This window comes from Ciona intestinalis, chromosome 11, assembly GCF_000224145.3.
Source record: "Ciona intestinalis chromosome 11, KH, whole genome shotgun sequence".
In the NCBI taxonomy this organism is placed as follows: Eukaryota; Metazoa; Chordata; class Ascidiacea; order Phlebobranchia; family Cionidae; genus Ciona; species Ciona intestinalis.
Window position 1 is genome coordinate 61,996 of NC_020176.2, and position 20,019 is coordinate 82,014.

At 35.3% G+C, this 20,019-nt stretch overlaps 2 protein-coding genes and 1 long non-coding RNA gene across 4 annotated transcripts; 1 reads left to right on the forward strand and 2 right to left on the reverse strand.

Annotated features, from left to right (window-relative positions):
* Window positions 1–3,530: 3,530 nt before the first annotated feature.
* On the forward strand, window positions 3,531–12,011 carry LOC108949931 (serine/threonine-protein kinase/endoribonuclease ire-1-like). Of its 2 annotated transcripts, XM_018814175.2 has the most exons (13): window positions 3,531–3,899; window positions 4,086–4,149; window positions 4,563–4,713; window positions 5,907–5,957; window positions 6,293–6,419; window positions 6,883–7,064; window positions 7,258–7,372; window positions 7,475–7,629; window positions 8,550–8,771; window positions 9,080–9,258; window positions 9,404–9,468; window positions 9,533–9,610; window positions 9,908–12,011. In XM_018814175.2, the coding sequence occupies exons 1-13, from the start codon at window positions 3,887–3,889 to the stop codon at window positions 10,564–10,566; spliced, it is 2,061 nt and encodes a 686-aa protein (XP_018669720.1). In that variant the 5' UTR covers window positions 3,531–3,886; the 3' UTR covers window positions 10,567–12,011. The 2 variants fall into 2 exon arrangements, with proteins under 2 accessions (XP_018669720.1, XP_026692385.1); XM_026836584.1 differs by lacking the exons at window positions 3,531–3,899; window positions 4,086–4,149; window positions 4,563–4,713 and having other exon boundaries at window positions 5,948–6,010.
* Window positions 11,152–14,230, reverse strand: LOC100185707. Its single transcript, XR_182136.4, has 2 exons — window positions 12,504–14,230; window positions 11,152–12,105 (listed from the first exon to the last, which is right to left on the reverse strand). It is a non-coding gene; the product is annotated as an uncharacterized LOC100185707 (long non-coding RNA).
* Window positions 14,231–15,645: 1,415 nt separating this feature from the next.
* Window positions 15,646–20,013, reverse strand: LOC108949887. The gene is made up of 8 exons (XM_026836585.1): window positions 19,952–20,013; window positions 19,042–19,136; window positions 18,580–18,729; window positions 18,118–18,240; window positions 17,738–17,848; window positions 17,299–17,439; window positions 16,481–16,604; window positions 15,646–15,882 (listed from the first exon to the last, which is right to left on the reverse strand). Exons 2-8 carry the CDS (start codon window positions 19,119–19,121, stop codon window positions 15,697–15,699), a joined length of 915 nt encoding a protein of 304 aa, XP_026692386.1. The 5' UTR covers window positions 19,122–19,136; window positions 19,952–20,013; the 3' UTR covers window positions 15,646–15,696.
* Between the last annotated feature and the right edge of the window lie 6 nt (window positions 20,014–20,019).

Consider the following 20,019-nt stretch of genomic DNA (forward strand, 5'->3'; position numbering starts at 1 on the left):
GGGGTAAGATGAATATCGTTAGCAGATTCTTTCTAATGGGACGATAAATGAGAATAAAACAAACATTGACCATCTCACCCCAACATACTATACACGTCATACGTATTGACCAGATTCGTATATCTGTGGGTTCCTTGCGCTCATAATGGTACGAAAGGAGTCTTCTATGTTGTATACGTGCTGATGAACAATTACCGAGAAGTTAGCGCAGTTGGATAAATGGAGCATGCTGAGTGCGACACATGTGGCTGGTATTGTGGTTGGTGGGTGCGGCCTTAGGCAAGACACTAACTTATAATAAAGCATGTTTCTCTTCGAAAACGGTTGCGAATATCATGAATGTTAATACTTTATCCAATTTTCCTGATAGATAACAATCTGTCTGCGGATAAGTAAACCTCAATGTTAAAGTGCAAATATAAACATGTTATAAAAAGTCACCATGAGGTGTAGTAACGTATTTTAACACCGAAGCTATTTCCAGATATTATATCGGGTTTCTATGTTATTGCACATTTACACCACCTAGCGGAAAGAATTCTGCGTAATTTCTTTATCAGCAATAATTACCTCTTCCCGCTTTTCGTTGATTGCTTCTCGCATAAAACGCCGTCCTTACAACCCGTGGTATTTACACCACGTTACAGTTTAGATGAAGTTAGTTTCTCACCAGCAGCTTACAAGTTTAGTAGCAGCCATGTGTTTCTGGATCAAGACTTTGAGGGAAGGTTTATTAGTGGCATTAATATTCTGTTACTAACTGAACTTCCATGCTGTTACCTTAACTTATTATGATTATTGTTACTACTATTATAATATCCTAAAACGTAATTTGCGACGCCATACGGTTCTTCGACGCTTGCGATTCGCGATTTTTTTTCATGGGGCCCCATACGCGCTTTGCGGCGACGCGATTCGAATTTTATTTGCGGCGGTATCTGCGGAAGAAAGAAGATCAAAAAAATAGGTGAGTAAGAATGTATTATTACTCACAATATGCATTGTTACGCACGCCATTTACTTTAGATTACGTGTGACGTCACGAAGCACTGATGGCATAATAGAAGAACCTGCTTCGTAAGTCGATTATTACGTCATCATACAAGTTGTTTCATGCTTATTTATTCTACAGAACCTGGGTATGTGACGTCACAGAAAATCACACCATTGCTTCTACAACTCGATCGCATAGAAGGTAATTATGACGTAACCAGATGTTATTAATTAATACGTCCTAATTCCGATTGTTACAGACGAGACAAGACGAAGAGAGAAAAAAAGCGCAAGGTAATTTAAGCTTAAAATAAAATTAACCAATAATCGTAGTTTACGTGTCTCGAGTAAAGTAACGAGCGATTGAAGTGATTAAGTTGGTCTAGATACCCCCTGTCATAGCTGTTGCCCAACCACACGAAAATCGTATTAATTAAAATAACGTTCATTTTACAGACGAAGAACAAAGACGAAGACGCCAATATAAGGATGCCGGTTTGAGGTGTTTGTAGGTTTAAGTGTGTAAAGGTTTATTTACAGGTGTACACGCGAAGAAAGAAGATCAAAGAATACGTGAGTAAGAATGTTAAATATGCCACAATATGCATTGTTACGTATACACCAATTGTTTTTAGGTGACGTGAGATGTGATGTTACAGAAGTGATGACGTAACAGAAGAATCTGCTTTGTAAGTTGTTCGTTACGTCATAATAAAAAATATTTTATTTGATAGAACACGAGTATGTGACGTCACAAACGATTCCGAAACTTCTTAAAAAGAAAGTGATTGTGACGTAACGTGCGTACTATAAGTTAATCCTAAAAGGTAGTCGTAGTTTTGGTATTTTGTGATTATGTTGCCACCGAATCTAGATAACCCGTGTCATGGCGGTTGCCCAACCACACGAAGATCATATGAATCAGTATAATTTTTACTTTACAGACGAAGAACAAAGATGAATATGCCGATAAAGGATGTCGGTTTAAGGTGATTATGTGGTATAGTGTTTGAGTAGGAGTGTGTTTGTGTGTGTGTGTTAGCTGATGCACTCTTACAGTGTTTCCAGCTAGTTTTAACTGCTGGACATAGTGTTGCCGGCTTTTAATGCACTCTTAAAGTGCATTTGTTTACATGTATTTGAAATAAATACAAAGGAATTGTTGCAACAATCTTACTGAGTTACCAACTGTAGTGTTTTATCTGTCAGGACTTGAATCTTCCAGCGGTTTTGTATTGTCTTGGTTTGCTTTGCGAGAACTCTTGTCTTTAATTGCTGGTACACATATACTCGAGTAATATCAACGCGCAGTATAATATATACTCGACTCTTCATTCCCTTAATTTTTAAACAAATTTAAACTTTAACTTTAATATAAATCTCCACCGTTAAAGTTAACATCTTTTTTATTTTTACACAACATCGCGTATGGCGTAATTGAGACGATGGCCACGTCACAATTACACTTTACGTCGATGCGGTGGGTCAGCAACGTCATGACCCTGCGTTCGGTGCGGTTACGTCACGGTCGGCTTAGTTACGTTACAGCTGCGGGTTTGTTACGTGGACGTCGCCGCTTTTAGCGGTTCGTAACAGCCACAGTATGTCGTAACGGTCGATGCGGTGCGTAACATCCGGACGATATTATATTGTGTGGAGATACGACGATAGTATCGCGGTACCAAGATGTTTTCTCAATAAGCGGCCGGGCGATGCAGGGCCGTTGTTGGTTTTGACTCCTTGAAAGTGACCGCTTGGTGTCGTGCGCACTGCAGAGTTTCTCCCGTTTGATTTTTGTATCTTTCCATCGTAGGTGTTTCAATGACCATGGAATGTGTGTCGTGTCGTATGTTTTCGTGTGTTATGTAGGCTTATATTCATTGAAGCACCGTACTAACTTTGTTATTTTTCTTGGTTTCTTTTCCTTGCGGATATATCCGACAAGGGTTTCTCACCTAAAGAAGTAGAAACCCACTACCATTGGCTGGGGGCTTGTCGTGCCGTAGTGGCTTTCCACCAACGCCAGCCACATAAACTATGAAGATATTTTAATTCTGTTTCTATTTTGCAGAAGGAATATTAACAAAGAAAATGCGTTATTATTATTTGTAATCGTTTTGTCATAAGCGCTCTTCAAATATAAATTGCCACAAAGTACTAAGACGTTGTATAAATAAAATAAAGGTAATTCCATAGTATAGTAGAGTGGGGGAAGATTGGACAACTTTTAACACATAATGTCCAAATATCCTGATCGTGTTTTAAACAATTAACAACGGTCTATGGGAGTCGTGATGATACGGTTTAATATTTCTTTAAATGTTATTTGTTTACTACCAAATGTGACGGGAAAATAGAATGAAAACGTGTCCCATCTTCTCCCACCCTACTATATAGTACCGTGGGAAGTGCGGGTAAGATGGATACCGGTATAGCTTATATCTCTTATAGCCTGACCGTGTTTTTAACAACTAACAAGGCTCTTTCGGAGTCGTAAGAATACGGTTATTTAATTCTGTAAATATTCTTTGTTTACTACCAAGTGGAACGATAAAAACCCAAACTTGTCCCATTTTACCCCAATCTATTATAACAGTTTGTGTACAAGTGGAACGATAAAAACCCAAACTTGTCCCATCTTACCCCAATCTATTATAACAGTTTGTGTAATTAAGTGCCAATAAAACTTTGCGTCATTTTCCATAAATGCAATAAACCTTGTGTAACAATGTTTATCAAGCACACATTATGTAACTTTATACATATTACAAGCCCATGTTGAAATATTTACAACAGGTAAAAACACGAGTTTTTGTTGAGGGGTTTTCCCTAAGGTGGAAGTCGCATCAATTGTTTTATCAAAATGTTTGTGACGTAACATTAGGAAATCGTCATGGCGGAGAACAGTAGGTTTCTGGTTCCTATTCTATTTTTAGTTTTGTGGCTGTTTTGGGGGTATTTGTTTTATTTATATTTATCATTTTATTGATATAGATAACAATTTAGATAAGTAGGAAAACCCATACAGAAAAGCCTAGAGTTGGCCCCTAGCCCCCTAACGTAATTGTTTGTAACAATTGTTTCTCTTTCAGATTTTTCCTCTACCTATGACATCATTGGTTTGATTGACGTGGGCTCATATGGCAGTGTTCATGAGTAAGTTGGAAAATATCTTGAATAATCTTTCTCTTTTTGTGTTTATATGAATACTATGATGCTGTGTCTGTAATATGCTAACCTACATTGTATAATCCAGTGGTTACTAATGGATTGTTTAAATTGTCAGCGATACAGAACACAATGACACACAAAGTTACGTACGTAGTAGCTCCTAAGCGGGCACTAGGTGTGTGAAACAGAACACCCGTGTTATTACTATTGTTTCTACCCGCGAGCATAAAGCAAGTTTCATTCATTCATTCATTCATTCATTAATCAACTGGTCTGAGTATACATAAGCCCACAATGATAGCAACATTGAGCTTAAAGTTAGAACCCGTATTTTTTCTATGACAGCGCTGAACCATTAAATCAACCATACACCATATATAATGTTATTTCTATCTCAGATGCAAGTCTCGCTCAGGGAAACGCTTCGCGGTGAAGAAAGTTTCGGAACAATCGCACAAACTTGAATATGAGATCAAGAACATGCAGATGGCATCGGATCACGAGAATGTTATCAATTACATTGATTGGATGAACCACATTGAGGGGGAGGTGGGTAGTATCATTTATTATGTTTGTATGAAAAAGTTTCAGCAGATTATTCCTGCACTAAAACAGGTGTTCGTGTTGTTTTAGATTTTGACCCTTTGATGTTTTGAGTGTGGTGAAAATATAACATTTATTTTATAGACAATAGGCATTATCATTATCATAATCAAACATTAACAGAAAATCGATTTTTACCCTATTGATTATTTAAGACAAGGTAAATAAGATACATGTTTTGTATTTCATAAAATGCGACAATTAAAACAGTAAAGAAAAAATAAGTAGCAATATAATTATTGAAACTTGTAATGGTTTCATTCAATACATTCAATAAGTAAAATAAAGTTTAAAAAGCATGGCTGTTGAACTAATACTTAGTTGTCCTTTATAAAACCCACCATACGATAGAACTAGTTTTTTAAAAATTAGTTTAAACAACCATAGTTTACATAGGCGCCGAGTACGCAAAGGCGCAGAGGCCTCGCCTACGTAGGAAATAATAGCGCTGAGGCGGCCTCCGTAGACGAATTAACAAAAAAATATGTAATTTTACTAAATTTATTCGTATTGTTCCCATAAAAATATACCATGGCGGTTAAAAAAGATTAAAATTAACAACGTAACAATAGCAGAGCGGAAATTTAGGCATGCGTTGACCACAATGAATCCACGTGTGAATCCCTACTAATTCGTAATAATTATGCCGCTTGGCTGAGGAAAACATTGTAAATATACAGCAGTGTTACTTCTGGAACATATTTAGGTTGTTTATTTCCGCCTACATTGTTTGAAACTTTAGAATAGGATAACATCGTCTGTTTAGCCCGTTGGTTGTTCTTCATTTTCTAAGTAGCTAACATTGAATGTGTTGCTTTGCCTTTGTAAGACGACGCAAAACTAAAGCACGTGGACGTTAAACTACAACGCACGTAAAGGTCAAGTAGAAAGCACGTTCCCTTGAACAAGCGATTTATATATCGGCCAATCTTGCAAATACACACGAGAAAGGGATCAACGCGTAACACTGACGCCCAGCGTTGAGCCAGCGTATAATAACGACAAACGCTGTTTAAAAAATAAAGCGCCGAAGTGTTATGATGTCACGATTCTGTTCTGTCATAATAGGCCTCGCCTCCCACTATATTTCAAAACTGGGCGCCTATGATAGTTGATTTTACTTGTTTGTTACTTCACAGGAAGTTTACAAAATGTTGGTGATGGAACTTTGTGATGCAACAATCGAACAGGTATTATGACATCACAGATGAGTATGTCATACTTACAGGAGAATAAAACTTGGGTATTTGGAAAATTCCTATCTTCTAACATTGATATGTTTTTACACTTTTTTTTGGTGAATATTCTATTAAAATAATCTAATTTTATTTTATCGTTTTTTCCTGGCATCATGCAAGACTTCATGAGGGTATTGAAATATATACCAAATCCAATTGGATGGTTTTAAATCCTTGGTGAAGTCTTGCATAAAATTAATTAATGTTTTCTTGAAGCCAAAAAAGTCAATATTATATTATTCCTGGTAGCAAACTAAAAATACCATCTTTTATTCCTCAATCTTCAGTATATTGAAAACTCGAAAATGATTGAAGGCAAACTACCTCGTGATTATTTTGATGACATCACAACACTCATTATTATTAAACAAGCAATGAATGGAATCCTCTTCCTGCATGACACATGTGACATAAGTGGGTGTATTATGATGTCATAGTGTAGATTATGGTAAACGCTTGCAGTTACAACTTATGCATTTTTCCCACTACCTTACATTAAAACCCAATGTTCTTGTCATCTTGTGTCTAAATATCATAAACCAATAGTTTGTGATGTTCACAAAACAACCCATAAAGTTTATTTTAATATAAAATATTAGGATCCTGAATTTTAATTAATTCTCCTAATAAATAAACTCTTGGTTTAAAGTCTGTAGGTGTAGCTTTATTTTTATCTTTATTGTGCTATTATCAGAGTATGATGTTTCACTGAATGGCAGACGAAACATTACTGCAAAATTAGCATTAATTTACGAGAAGCTCAATTTATTTGTAAAAACATTTTTTTTAAATGTAAATTGGACACATTTTAACAAAACGTTGACGCAATAAAATAAACATTATTTAAAATTTTTATTCAAATATTTATTTATTTCAGTCCACCGGGACATCAAACCAACCAACTTTCTTCTTGTTAAACAAATGCAGGGGTCAAAGGTCAAAGTTTGTGACTTCGGATTAAGCAGGGTCATCGAACAGGGGAATTCCGGGGTGTTTTCAAACACTTTCGGCCACCCCCAGTATATCGCACCAGAGTGTAAAGATACAAGCCGAAAAATTGTAATAAAAAATTAAAGTTTTTATATTATAATTTTTAATTTTTCCACTTTAAAAAAAAAGGTTTTATTTCATTCATCTTTGTATAGTCTACATATTTTAATCAAAATTATTTTAATATATATTTTTATTCTTCTGTCCATGACTGCCTTGTTTAAATTATCACTAGACTCACATTGTTACAACTCCTTTTTAGCGTAAGTCGAGCGACGTTTATTCTCTCGGAATTCTCTTTCATTATGTCGTCACAAACGGTGTTCTCATGAATGAGGGTTCCCCAAGTTTCGATCATCTTAGACTGAAGGATACAGGTATGTGATGATGTCATAATCTATGATGTCATTCTGTATTATGTCATTACCTATGATGTCATATTATTTTACTTGTTATTTTAACTTAATTTTACTTTTCAGCTCTTCTCAATGGCCTGACTTGCGAGAAAAGAATAATGGCTTGTGACATCATAAAGGGAATGACAATGAGTGACCAAGAACACAGGATGACAATCGCACAAGTTTCCGATCATCCGTTGTTCTGGAAAGGAAAAAGAAAAATTGGTTTCTACAAGGTTGGAGTTTTTACAAATTTAAATTAAAACAGCTCAACTGTATATAGGAGTGAGGTCTAGGGCTGTGGAAAAGTTAACCTGTTAACTGAACCTATTTGGTTAACCGCTAACGGAAAGTTCAAGTCGTTAACCGAACTATGATGTCATAGGGCATAAACGTATATCAATATCTGTCTTATTTACACGAAAGGCACGTGTTCGCGTTCGTTGATTGGTGCTTCGTGATAAGATAGAGTGCGCAGGGACGCTGTTGCTTTGATCGTGCCTTACAACGGCGATTATGTCAGCAATCTTGATTGTTAATACCGCAAGATAACTAGTTTTGCAACATTATTTTGGCGTAATACACAACTTAAATGTTTTCCTCAGCCAAGCAGCGTGTTTATTACGAAAAAGCAGGCGTTCACACGTGGATTTATTGCATCATAAAAGCAATTGTTTGACCTGGCAATTGATTACGACATAAAAGCAATTCACACGTTGATAATTTACTTCATAATAGCGATTGGATTATTTTGCCGGCAGGTGCTTTAAAACAGGTTTGAATACGTACATCGTAAAGTTGCCTTTAAATTCGCGAAAGAAAAGCAATAAACAAGACGCTTTTATTAGGATTACACTTGTATCGGATAACCGGTTAAAACTGAATGGTTAACGGAAAATTCACAGCCCTAATGAGGTCCTACAGTGTGGCACATCATGGAACCTGGGATTTAGGCCAGAGTTGGCCCATTACCCCAACATTGTATATGTACATTCTATTCTATATGGGTGAGGTCCTACAGTGAGGTACGCCATGGGACCTGGGATTTAAGCCAAAGTTGTCTCAGTAGGACCTCACCCTTGTAAAATATAACCATAAATCAAACATTCAAACTATTTGGGATACTCTAAATCTAAAAAAGAATGTTTTTTTTCAGGAAATGAAACCTTTCATTCAGGCTCGTCAGAATAGTGCGTTTAACAAAAGATTGAATGAATACAGTGAGTCCTTGGTTGGTGATGGGAAGGAGTTTGTCGCGTTTAAAATCGACCCAATGAATGTCCCAGTTGCTTTGAGAGAATACATGGATAAAGATAAAAAACATGGACCACTTGATTGTAGTGATGTTGGAGGCCTTGTTAGGCTGGTTAGGAACATGGTGGGTAAATCACTTAACTAATGGTATCGCAGGTTTAATAGTATGCGTACAATGGCTTGACTATTTATTGGTATCACTTGTTTAATGGTGGAGAAACTTTTTTTTGCCAATGTTGGCTTCATGCACCTCAGTGTCCATTAAAACTAATGTTAAAAACATACCCTGCCTGATGATGTCCTCTAGGATCACAAAACAAGCGATTAACAGATCTTTTTTACCCTTGAAACTAATGTTGTGTAAATTTAATTTAAATTAGAAATCATCATCAACATAGCTTTAGTAAGATTACCCACAATGCATCACAACAGGATGCTCATGTTTTGGATTCAAACATTCCTTTGAAAGTCAAGAAATGCATCGGTTTCAACGAAGGCGGTTTTAACGAAGGCAAACCAAATATCAACCCTGATGTTTTCCTGAAGAAACTGACAGGGGATTACCCACAACTGTTACTACATTTATACAAGCTTAAGCAATCCTGTGACAGGTGAATTAATGTAACATATTTATCTCTGTGTGGCAGGGCAATCATAGTGTTTTAATTAGAATACATACACCCACAATGGTGCCAGTTAATGTTGTTTCCACTTAAAGTATACCCAATATTTTAAAATCACAAATGAAATTTTTAGAGAGAATTCTGAAACTTCAAAATCCAGGAAAAAAAACAAAAAAGAAAAGAAACAAAAGACAAAAGGTTTGTGACGTCATAATTAATACACTTCTTGTTAATTGTACTTTACTGTTATGTAATAATCCAGATTCTTCATGTAACAATCCTACTATGACATCACCATCTAAAAAATTGCTGCCTTTGTTGAACAAATTTGAAACACCAGGTTAGTGTGAAATTAATTATTTTTCGAGTTTTTAAATTTACACTTGGTAACTTGGTAGCGGGCATGAGGCGTATGAAACAGAGCACCTACGTTGTAACTACTGTTGTTTCCCCACCATGTGAGGATAAACATGTTTATCAATGCTTGTTTTATCGCCTGTTAATTGATCCTAATTCCCTTCTTTTCGTTATTTTCATTATCCTGGTCTTCGTTACAATATTTAAGGAGATAAACAATGTGTTTGTTGTAGATCCTAAATGTTTGTTGCAATTATTTAATTTAAAATTGCAATTGCAGAACGTGATGTCACAATCTTCACTTTAAGGTTGTATTATGACAAAACAATGGTGCAAGAAAGGACATTTTCAATGGAAAAAGAGTTAATGGTGTTTTACAATAGACAAGCCGTGGATTTACCATCTAAAGCCGTGGCTTCAACTTTAAAAGCGGTGGCTTCAACTTCGAAGGCGGTGGCTTCAACCTCAAAAGCTGTGGCTTCAACCTCAAAAGCCGTGGCTTCAACTTCAAAAGTTGAGGCCGACACACTAAGTTTTAATGAATTTATTTTCCCCTCAACAATCCAGGATAAATACAGCAAATGGAGAACTGCATTGCTGGAAAACTTCCACGGTGGCTTGCAACTGTATATGATGGGAAATACTTTATACGGAACAAGGAATTGTCAAACCCGGATTTATTTCTTCGAAACTGGAGTCAAAAAACAGACACTGGTAGAAATGAAAAAAGGGGTTAAAACTGTTATTTTCTCGTACGATCAATTCTGTTGCCTTGTTGGTGATTTGAGATGCTCCACACTGCCCCAAGTGGTAGTTACCATAGTGATAGGGACGGAACCCAAGACACAAGTGAGTCCGTCTATTATAAAGTTGGAGGTCGTGCCAAAAGCTGCCGAGGATATTGTTCGTAAACTGCGGCAACAACGGCTTGCAACATAAGGGATTTCTATTCTATGTGGGTGGGGTCCTTGTCAGGGACCTAGGGTTTAAGCCTTGTGTGACTTGTTATCACGACACCAAGGACAGAATTAATTTTCACCAGGTTGACTCCCAAGCCTCCACGTGCATAACCACATTGCAGTCAAACATACTTTAGCAGCATTTAAGTGAGGGAATATAACTTATTTATCCTCGCATGAAAAAGCAACGACAGTTGTTATAACACTGGTGTTCTGTTTTATACAACTCGTGCCTGCTTACAAGTTACCACGTATGTAACTTTGTGCATTATTATTTTTCTTAATTTCAATGCATGATTGTATAACTAAAGCATACAAAAAAGAAAGGGTTCCACTTTATAAAAGATATATATTTATGGTTTAATAATTTACTATAATGTATACATGTAGTTTAAGTTACAAAAAAGTATTTTCTAACTAATTTATAGATAATTTATGTCTGTTCTGTGAAAATCAGCTTCTAATTTAATTATTTTACTTGTTTCCTTACCACCTGCCTGACACCATGTATTTAATCACCTAAGTTTAGTGCTGTTGTCCAAGCTAAAAAAGTAGTAACATGAGATTTCAAGATGTCTTTATAGTCTTTATGGTGATGCTGTGTTTTTACTTTAGACTAGTTGTTTCTACTTGGCGTCGATTTCAGTTTTAATGTTTGATTCTTAATCTAACATTGCAGTTATATTTTCCGGCAGTATGTGAAGATACAATTTTAAAATGTAATTAGAGATTTAAAAAATTGCACTGTTTACGTAGTCTGCAATGTAGACTAACTGTTTTTGTCAATACTTGTTAACAATATTCTTCTTATTTCTAAAAATGCTTTTTATTTCTAAAAATTAAGTTTAATTTTTCTGCAGTGAAGAAAGAAATTTTTTTATCACGTCATAATATGTTAATTACATATTCTGTGATGTATGTGAGAGCAGTGTGATGTCATAATACAAATATACATTGTAATAATGGAACAAACAGTGCAATTGTTTTAAACAAAGAAACTTGTGATTCTAAAACAATAAGATTGCAATGATAAAAGTTAAAATGAAGACATCTAAAAGCAAAGCAATATACATAGATTGGAATGTGTAGATATATGAAACATTACAGCGGTTATGTTTAATGCACTAATTAATATAAATTGTTCACAACTCAAGTAAATGATTTTTCTTATATTGTGTGGTTTCCGCTACCAGGCATAATGTATAACAGTCTTTTTAGCTCTTTGGGTATAAAAACATTAATTCAAAAAAAAACGTCAATAAAAAACTTTGTTATCCTAATAATTTGTTAAAACTTTAGATTTGATCCTTAGGTTGTCCTAATGTATTTCTCCCATCCCAATGTTATCTGACCCGTTCTTGACTTTATTGTTTCTTCGTTTATGAGGTTTGGGTTCCGACCTCCTGCAGCATGAACACACACAGTCGCAGAACGAATAAAGGAAAGCAATCGCGAACAACACGCCAAACATTCCAATGAAAGCAATAAAGATACCGAACCATACAGTGCTGTAAGTATCCTGTTATATGTATGGTGTTAAAAAGGCGCCAATTCAGGGGATGCAAGGATGCAGTTTTATCCCTAATTAAACAGCGCAAAGTAGTGGTTTAACAATATTCAGTGAAGGCGACAATTTAGGGTATGCAGTGGTGCAGTGGGCACAACAAATTTCACAAATGTTTTAATAGGGTGTTACCATTTATTTTAACATGCATTTTTAACAGATATATCCGTAAAACAAATCTTAACTTATAGGCTGTAATGTTTACTTGACATGCCACTTCAGGTTTGGTGCCTATGCTCAGAGTAAAATACTTATAATTTATTTAATCTAGGAAAAAGAACTTCATAGAAAAACTAGTTTCATCACAAAGAGACTTAGCATTGAAACAAGTTATCTTACAACAGGGGAATCACCTTAAACGGTTCAATCTTAGCGATGTCATCAAGTGTGAAACCGACCACATTCGTAAGAGCGTTGTTTATGATGTCTGTGTTTAAGTTTGACATCTCTATGTTTCAAGGTACAGGGTATATATAAAATCTGTAAAACAGGAAAAACTTTGTGTATGAAAACTTTGTGTAAAGATAAACTATATATACAAGAAAAACAACAACACCATAGTTCCACTATATTGGTATTAACTGAAAACCTTGACAAGAACAACACTTAGTGATAAAAATAACACAATGGTTTGACTACACTGGTTTAAATTTAAATATTAGATTGACTATACCGGTTTAAATATTATATTAACTATCTGTATGCATTATGGTTGTGTTTAACACTTAGCACCAAAGTTCCACAGTGGCAAGACATGCTTGTATGTTGTATAGAAGGCATGGAAAGCTAAAGTTTAAATAAGTTTGTAACATATAGGTGGGCCTAGGCAAGCATTAAAATGAAATAAATGGCTTCATATGAAAAAGCTAAAATGTTTTAAAATCTAGTGCAAACTTATATAAACAATATGAACATGCAAACGTACTTATGTATCAGTAAGCTTTAAAAACCTTAGCAAAACAGGAATGATATTAATTAACACTTAAATATATAATGACGGAATTTTTTAAAAAGTAGTTTGGCATATTATTAAAGGTGGCAACAATAAATACAAATCATTAAACAAACAAATATACAGAACAGATGAACTCAGGCATGTTTGAATATTTAAATCACTATGACATCACAGTAGGTACATTATGGCTTCACAAAGTAAAATATGTTACAAACAATACTTCAAAAACTTTGCAATATTAAAACACATTTTATAGAAGTTAAAAAGTTTAAAACAGTTGCAACTTTCCAGTATAATAGTAACATTATATTTAAAAATTGGTTCATACATCATATACATTTGGCTTCATACTTTTTAGGTAATATCTACATAATACAGGCTGCTAAAACAAAAATAACCTAATAATGGTAGTTGTGCATTAACCGTCCTATTAGGAATAAAACCAAAACATAAACATAGATCAAATAATACTTGTTTAAATCAGTGTATTATATATATATGAAATATTTGTTTTGTACAACATAACCTTCACAATGTTTGTCACACTTTTCACCAGCTAGGTATTTCAACTTGTCGCTGTTGAGCATGGACTTTATTTTTCTTCGTTTGTTTCTGTTGGACCACCACTTCTTCCCCCCCATCACAGCAAAGACATTCACAGAACGAGTACAAGAATGCAACTCCAATCATGAAGAAAATAACTCCAACGAACGTACAAAGTATGAGGAAGAACACAAGATGATAGGTCGTTTTAAACGGATCGATCTCGGCGATATCGTCCAATGAAAATCCAACAACACTACTAATGGCTTCTGTCATAATGGCTACTATGATGTAACAGTGCTGTAAGATCAGCAAAGGTTTAGTTAGTATTTTCCGAAATAAGATTTTTTGTTTTAGTTACGGTAACGAAGATCATAAAAGTTTCGAAAAGCAAAAAGATTAGGACTGATTGTTGCTATGATGCCAGAAATGCTTATGAATTAGTTTTTTACAGAGTCCGTATATAAACATGAGTTATTTCATCACCATAGAAATCTTACAGGGCAACCAAATGGGGCCAATTTCGCCGATTGTTTACCCTAGCAACGGGAATTTTTAAACAGATTTTTCTGCTTAGTCGCAGTTTATTTATAGAACTCAACAACTTCAAGTCACTTTTGGGCTTTAATAAATCTACACATCTACTTGAAAATTTGATTTTCTTTAATCTGCATCCTGTATTTGTATTAAAAACATAAAATATATTAAACTTAGCTATATACGTTCATATTTATATTATGTCTATGATCAATTTAGCCCCATTTGTTATGTGCTATGTGATTTCTATGGGCGACATAAAATAACTCATGTTTATATATGGACTCTGGTTTTTTATGCTTTTTGTAACTGTTTGTCCATCACTAAGAATGGTTTCTATCGCAAAATGCAAATTGTGCTAATGTAACTTTTAAAGATAATTATTTCATAAAAGAAGGGAAATTCCTAACTGCATGTGGGTATTCCCCCACCACTATGATGTGATAATCAATATCCGATCACGTTAATTGATTATGACGTCATTAAACTTTCGCGCTTGACGCTAAACACAACAATAAGATCTGTACGTCACAAAATTACGCAACTGTTACGTCACTAACGCTTATTATTCTGATACTAAAACTAGAATAAAACCACCTTCTTACTTTTATTGTTACGACATAATAACGTTTATTTTCATTAAACGTAACAATGCTTATCCCGAAACGTAACAATGGTGGTAACAACCGAACATTAATTATATCACAATCGAAAGTTTGATAAAGCTTACGTCAATTGTGAATCATAATTACCATAAATCCATGTATTCTGAAACTATGACGCCTTACTATAACCTGTATTAATAAAGCTCTGACTGCGCGATGTTTCTAACAATCCATTATGACAAAACAACAAACCGTTGTGAAGTATTCCTTAGTCCTACCTACGTCACAATACCAATTGTTGTCATACGCTTTGCGTTCTATTTATAGCGACATAGAAAACCAATCGAGCAGAACAGATATCACGTGACCACTGGTGGTCATAAACAGTATTGTCTGTTTCATTTTAAGCAATATATTCCAATACTCGAATACATATCACTAAATGCTTGTTACGTCATAGACATAGAATATACACGTTGTCTCAACTAACTGCGACATTGCTAATTAAAATTATAATTAAAATAAACGCGAACCTTAAGCGCGATAGATCGAATTGTTTCATGATTTCCTGCACACGTGACTAACATTATGATGTCATATCATATATTATGACCAAAACAAACCATTTCCAATTGAAGGAAACAGCTAATAATTGAAGAAACAAAAACACATACATAAAATTGTTTATGTGTCTGTGATCAAATCAATGCAACTTAAAATATATTGTTATTTTAATAAAAAAATGGATTTAACTTAATATTACATCAAGCAATCCAGTTTTTTTTATTAAAAACTTTATTAAAATATGTCATAGTAAAAATTTGGGAAGAGTGCTAAATTATGCCATAAGAAAGTTTCTATATATTTAAAAAAAAAGGATTCCCGATTTAAACATTGTCCTAAATCTTAAGATATTCTTCCAGACCGAAGGACTGAGCTGACGACGTTTAACTTTCTTGCGTGAAGCCAACAGTCGAGAAGTTCGGGTGGAGCAGCCAACACACGATGGAGCAAGAATCGAATCGCGTCTGTCATCGCAGTTGTAAGTAGAATGTGTGCGGGCATCGACATTATAATCAAACATAATTTCTCCTGGGTGGGATAGTTAGAGGTTTAATTTTGAATGAATGAAATTTATTTTACAACGACAGTCAGTATAACATGGGTATTCTGCTTTATATACCTTGTGCTCGCTTACCAGTGACCATGCATGTAACTTATTTTTTCATGCAAACTAGGGCATGGCAGTTTTGTTACATGATATTCGCTATCATTTGAGAAGAGATAAATAAACATTATGCTATGTTATAACATAAATGTTCTGTTTCATATGTCCATGTATCATTTTTTGGCTGGTAATTTAGAGATTTTAAGTTTTATACGATGGTAACAGGTATGTCACTACTGCCATTGTGGACATATGTGTTCTTACTTTTTAAGTATAACTTAATGGCAGTTGCTCCAATTGCATATTAGCCATACAAATTACTAATAGCTATACACATAAACAATAGCCCATAAAGTTACATACGTGGTAACTCGTAACGTAAGCGGGCACAGGTTGTATGAAACAGCACACCTGTGTTATAACGACTTTCATTGCCACACAAAGTCACCAAGTTACATTCATCCATTCATACTACACATACAAGGTGGTACCATTTTATAAACCCTCCTCTAAAACGCTCACTTTAGCTAACGCCATCGAGTGGTCATCTTCAAACTGGAATCTCGCAACTTTTTTCAGCACACAATTAATCGTCTCGTTACGATTCTTGGTCTCTTTCGTCATTTCACTTTTCAAACTGATAAACCTGCCATAGAAACAACATAACTCAACTTTAGTGGTTTACTCAGTTAGTTCTAGAAACGTTCACAAAACCACTACCTTTAGGTAAGTTTCCAAACAAATAAATTATTTTATGTGTAGCAGTCTATTTTTACAACCTATTAAGAACAACTTGTTTTTAACCCAAAAAATATAAGTTTCCAAACATGTTGAACAGAAAGTTACTTTTCACAATTAACTTATCAAGAAAATTTTTTGTTTAACTCAAAACATATGCACCTCTACACTACAATCATAACAGCATTGGTTATTAAAACCTTTCTCTAATTCCCCTCAATGAAAGGTGGCTGATGCCAAACATCTATATTATTACAAACAGTTATCCTATCACTGAATCAATATATAACTCTCTGGTTGTAGGCATTCAGCTCTTTATATAACAATATAACACCTCATACCAATGCTTTGCATATCTGTGGTATCCAGACTATCCGCCAAAATAAAAACAATCCCCAAAAGTTTACATACGTGGTAACTCGTAAGCGGACACAAGGTGTATAAAACAGAAAACTTGTGTTGTAATGACTTTCGTTTTTCAAAAAATTACATATGGGGTAACTTGTAAGCGGGCACGAGGTGTATGAAACAGAACATCCGTGTTATAACGGCTATTGTTTCCGGCGAAGTGATGATAAACAAGTTACATTCACACCACCCACCAAACCATCGGCTTCATTAGATTTTCTTTCCGATCTTTCGACAAAGCTTGAGCGTCCGATCTCATCTTATCTAAGGCAAGGTTTGTGATTGGTCCAAATGTGATGGTGTGGAACTTATTCTGGACCAATTGGAATTGCTCCCTGAGATTTAAATAGAAAACTACTATTTAAATAGAAAGAGCCAGCCCAGATGCGGTAACAAAAATACATTCCCATAAAAATATAAATAGTTTACAATAGATAATTAATAAAGTGGTAAAATTGTGCTACAAATAAGTTTTAGAGTGAGACATGAAAATATCCTGTGGTCTAAATAACATTGGTCAAATGTGATTTTGTTTTTTAGTAAAATAATAAAAATTATCCACAAACAGAACATAACAATGTAAAACATAAAACTCATAGTTGCCAGTGGTTTAATATAGACGACATTTCCTACAATCGTTGTCTTTGTAATTCTTCATGCATTTCTTTTGATATTTCTTTTTGCAATCGAGCGAAGTCGATTCGAATGTCGTTTAAAACGTCCTCGGCCGTTCGCTTGTTTGTGCTGGTGGAAAGAAAGGAATTAAATGATGTAATATACCCTGAATATTTGTGGCATAATAACTAATAACTTAGACAACACCACTGGGTTGGAGCAATTGGTTAAGCGACTTTTCCAAGGACACATACGCCCACAATGGTAGCAGAAGCGAGCCTTGAATCGACACCTTTTTTCCCGGAGGTACGACTGTGCCCCGATGCTCTTATATTAGTTATTACTGCCATCAGCATTGCTCAAACCAGCAAGTGTTAGATATACACCAACTAACTAACCTTCCAAGCAAAGCCATCTTCCTTCGCTCTTGAATCGTTTTCTCAGTTTGTTGAATCATGTTCCATGGTGGGACTTGTTCATTAGTGGTGGGGTGGTGTGTTGCTGTGGCTGTGCCACGACGACTGTGGTGTCATAATTAAGATTATGGTATCATGTTTATAAATGTGATGTCATAATTAAGACTGTGATGTCACACTTGGACTCTGATGTCATGTCATAATTAACACTATATGTTTCTATCCAAACAATAACTACAACTCATAACACTTTTTAATTAAAGAGAAATTAAATTGCCAGTGGAGCTCCATGATGCATAAACACAGATTTTCTTTTCAGTTGCAATACAAACATTACAGCCTCTCTATATATGTATATGTGGCACAATTGTCTTCATTTCAAATGTTGGATCTTTTTTATAGTTTGTTATAACTATGCTTCACTCGCTTGTTAAATAAACGCACCTTAATTTGACGGAATACTTGTTCCCCCCACGTTGGTTTGCTCCCTTCTTCTCGCCGGTATTCAACAAATCTTCCCAAGTTTCGATCTTTGGACCTGGAGGCTCGAGTGTCTTGGCTGCTAATTTGGATGCGAACTGTGCCAAGCGTGGCCTGTGGGGGAAGATGGTGTTGAAGAATGTAATGTAACTTGTATGGCTGACAACTTGAACTAAGTGGATGAAAAAAGACGTTTTTGTTTTTATGTATGGCTGATAATTTGGACAACCCATTAGTGACTGAGTTGAAGCAATTGCTGTTAAGTATCGTATCTGATAACACATACGCCCACAATGGTAGCAGCGACAAGCCTTAAACCATAAGCTATGGGTTAGAGGCAGGCACGCTAACCACTTTGCTAGGGCATCGGATATTTAAATGCATCTTCGTGCCACTGACGGGTTACAACACAACTATACAGCCTACCTTCTTGCATGATTCATTCCAAACGAAATACTTGAAAATCTTTTCCTGGTAGCTTGTCCTTGTGGAGTGAAGGGTTTCATATCATTACTTCCTTCCTATGATGTCATAAAGCATATTGTTACTTAGCAATTCATATTGTTAAGTAATGGTATCTTGTCTCATCTAACACCGAGGATGGTGAAGTTTAACACTAAAAACTAGATTACCTAAGGATAGTAGGATGAAACAAGAGTGAGTGTTATATAAAGACCAGCTTGGTACTTGTAACACTCACTCTTGTCTCATCTAACATCCTTAGGATGGTTAAAGTTGAATAACTGAAACTGCACCATCCTCAGTGTTAGATGAAACAAGAGTAAGTGTTATATAAAGTCCAGCTTGGTACTTGTAACACTCACTCTTGTCTCATCCAACACTGAGGATGGTTAAAGTTGATACACTAAAAACTGCATCATCCTAAGGATAGTAGGATGAAACAAGAGTGAGTGTTATATAAAGACCAGCATTGGTACTTGTAACACTCACTCTTGTCTACATCTACCATCCTTAGGATGGTTAAAGTTGAATAACTGAAACTGCACCATCCTCAGTGTTAGATGAAACAAGAGTAAGTGTTATATAAAGTCCAGCTTGGTACTTGTAACACTCACTCTTGTCTCATCCAACACTGAGGATGGTTAAAGTTGATTAACTGAAACTGCACCATCCTCAGTGTTGGATGAAACAAGAGTGAGTGTTATATAAAGACCAGCTTGGTACTTGTAACACTTACTCTTGTCTCATCCAACACTGAGGATGGTTAAAGTTGATTAACTGAAACTGCACCATCCTCAGTGTTAGATGAGACAAGAGTAAGCATTATATAAAGTCCAGCTTGGTACTTCAACAATAAGTATGGATTATAACTTACAGGGGTGGAGGGAGCATCTGTTTGGCCGCCGTGATCATCTGTGTTATGCTGATGATGTCGTTCCTATG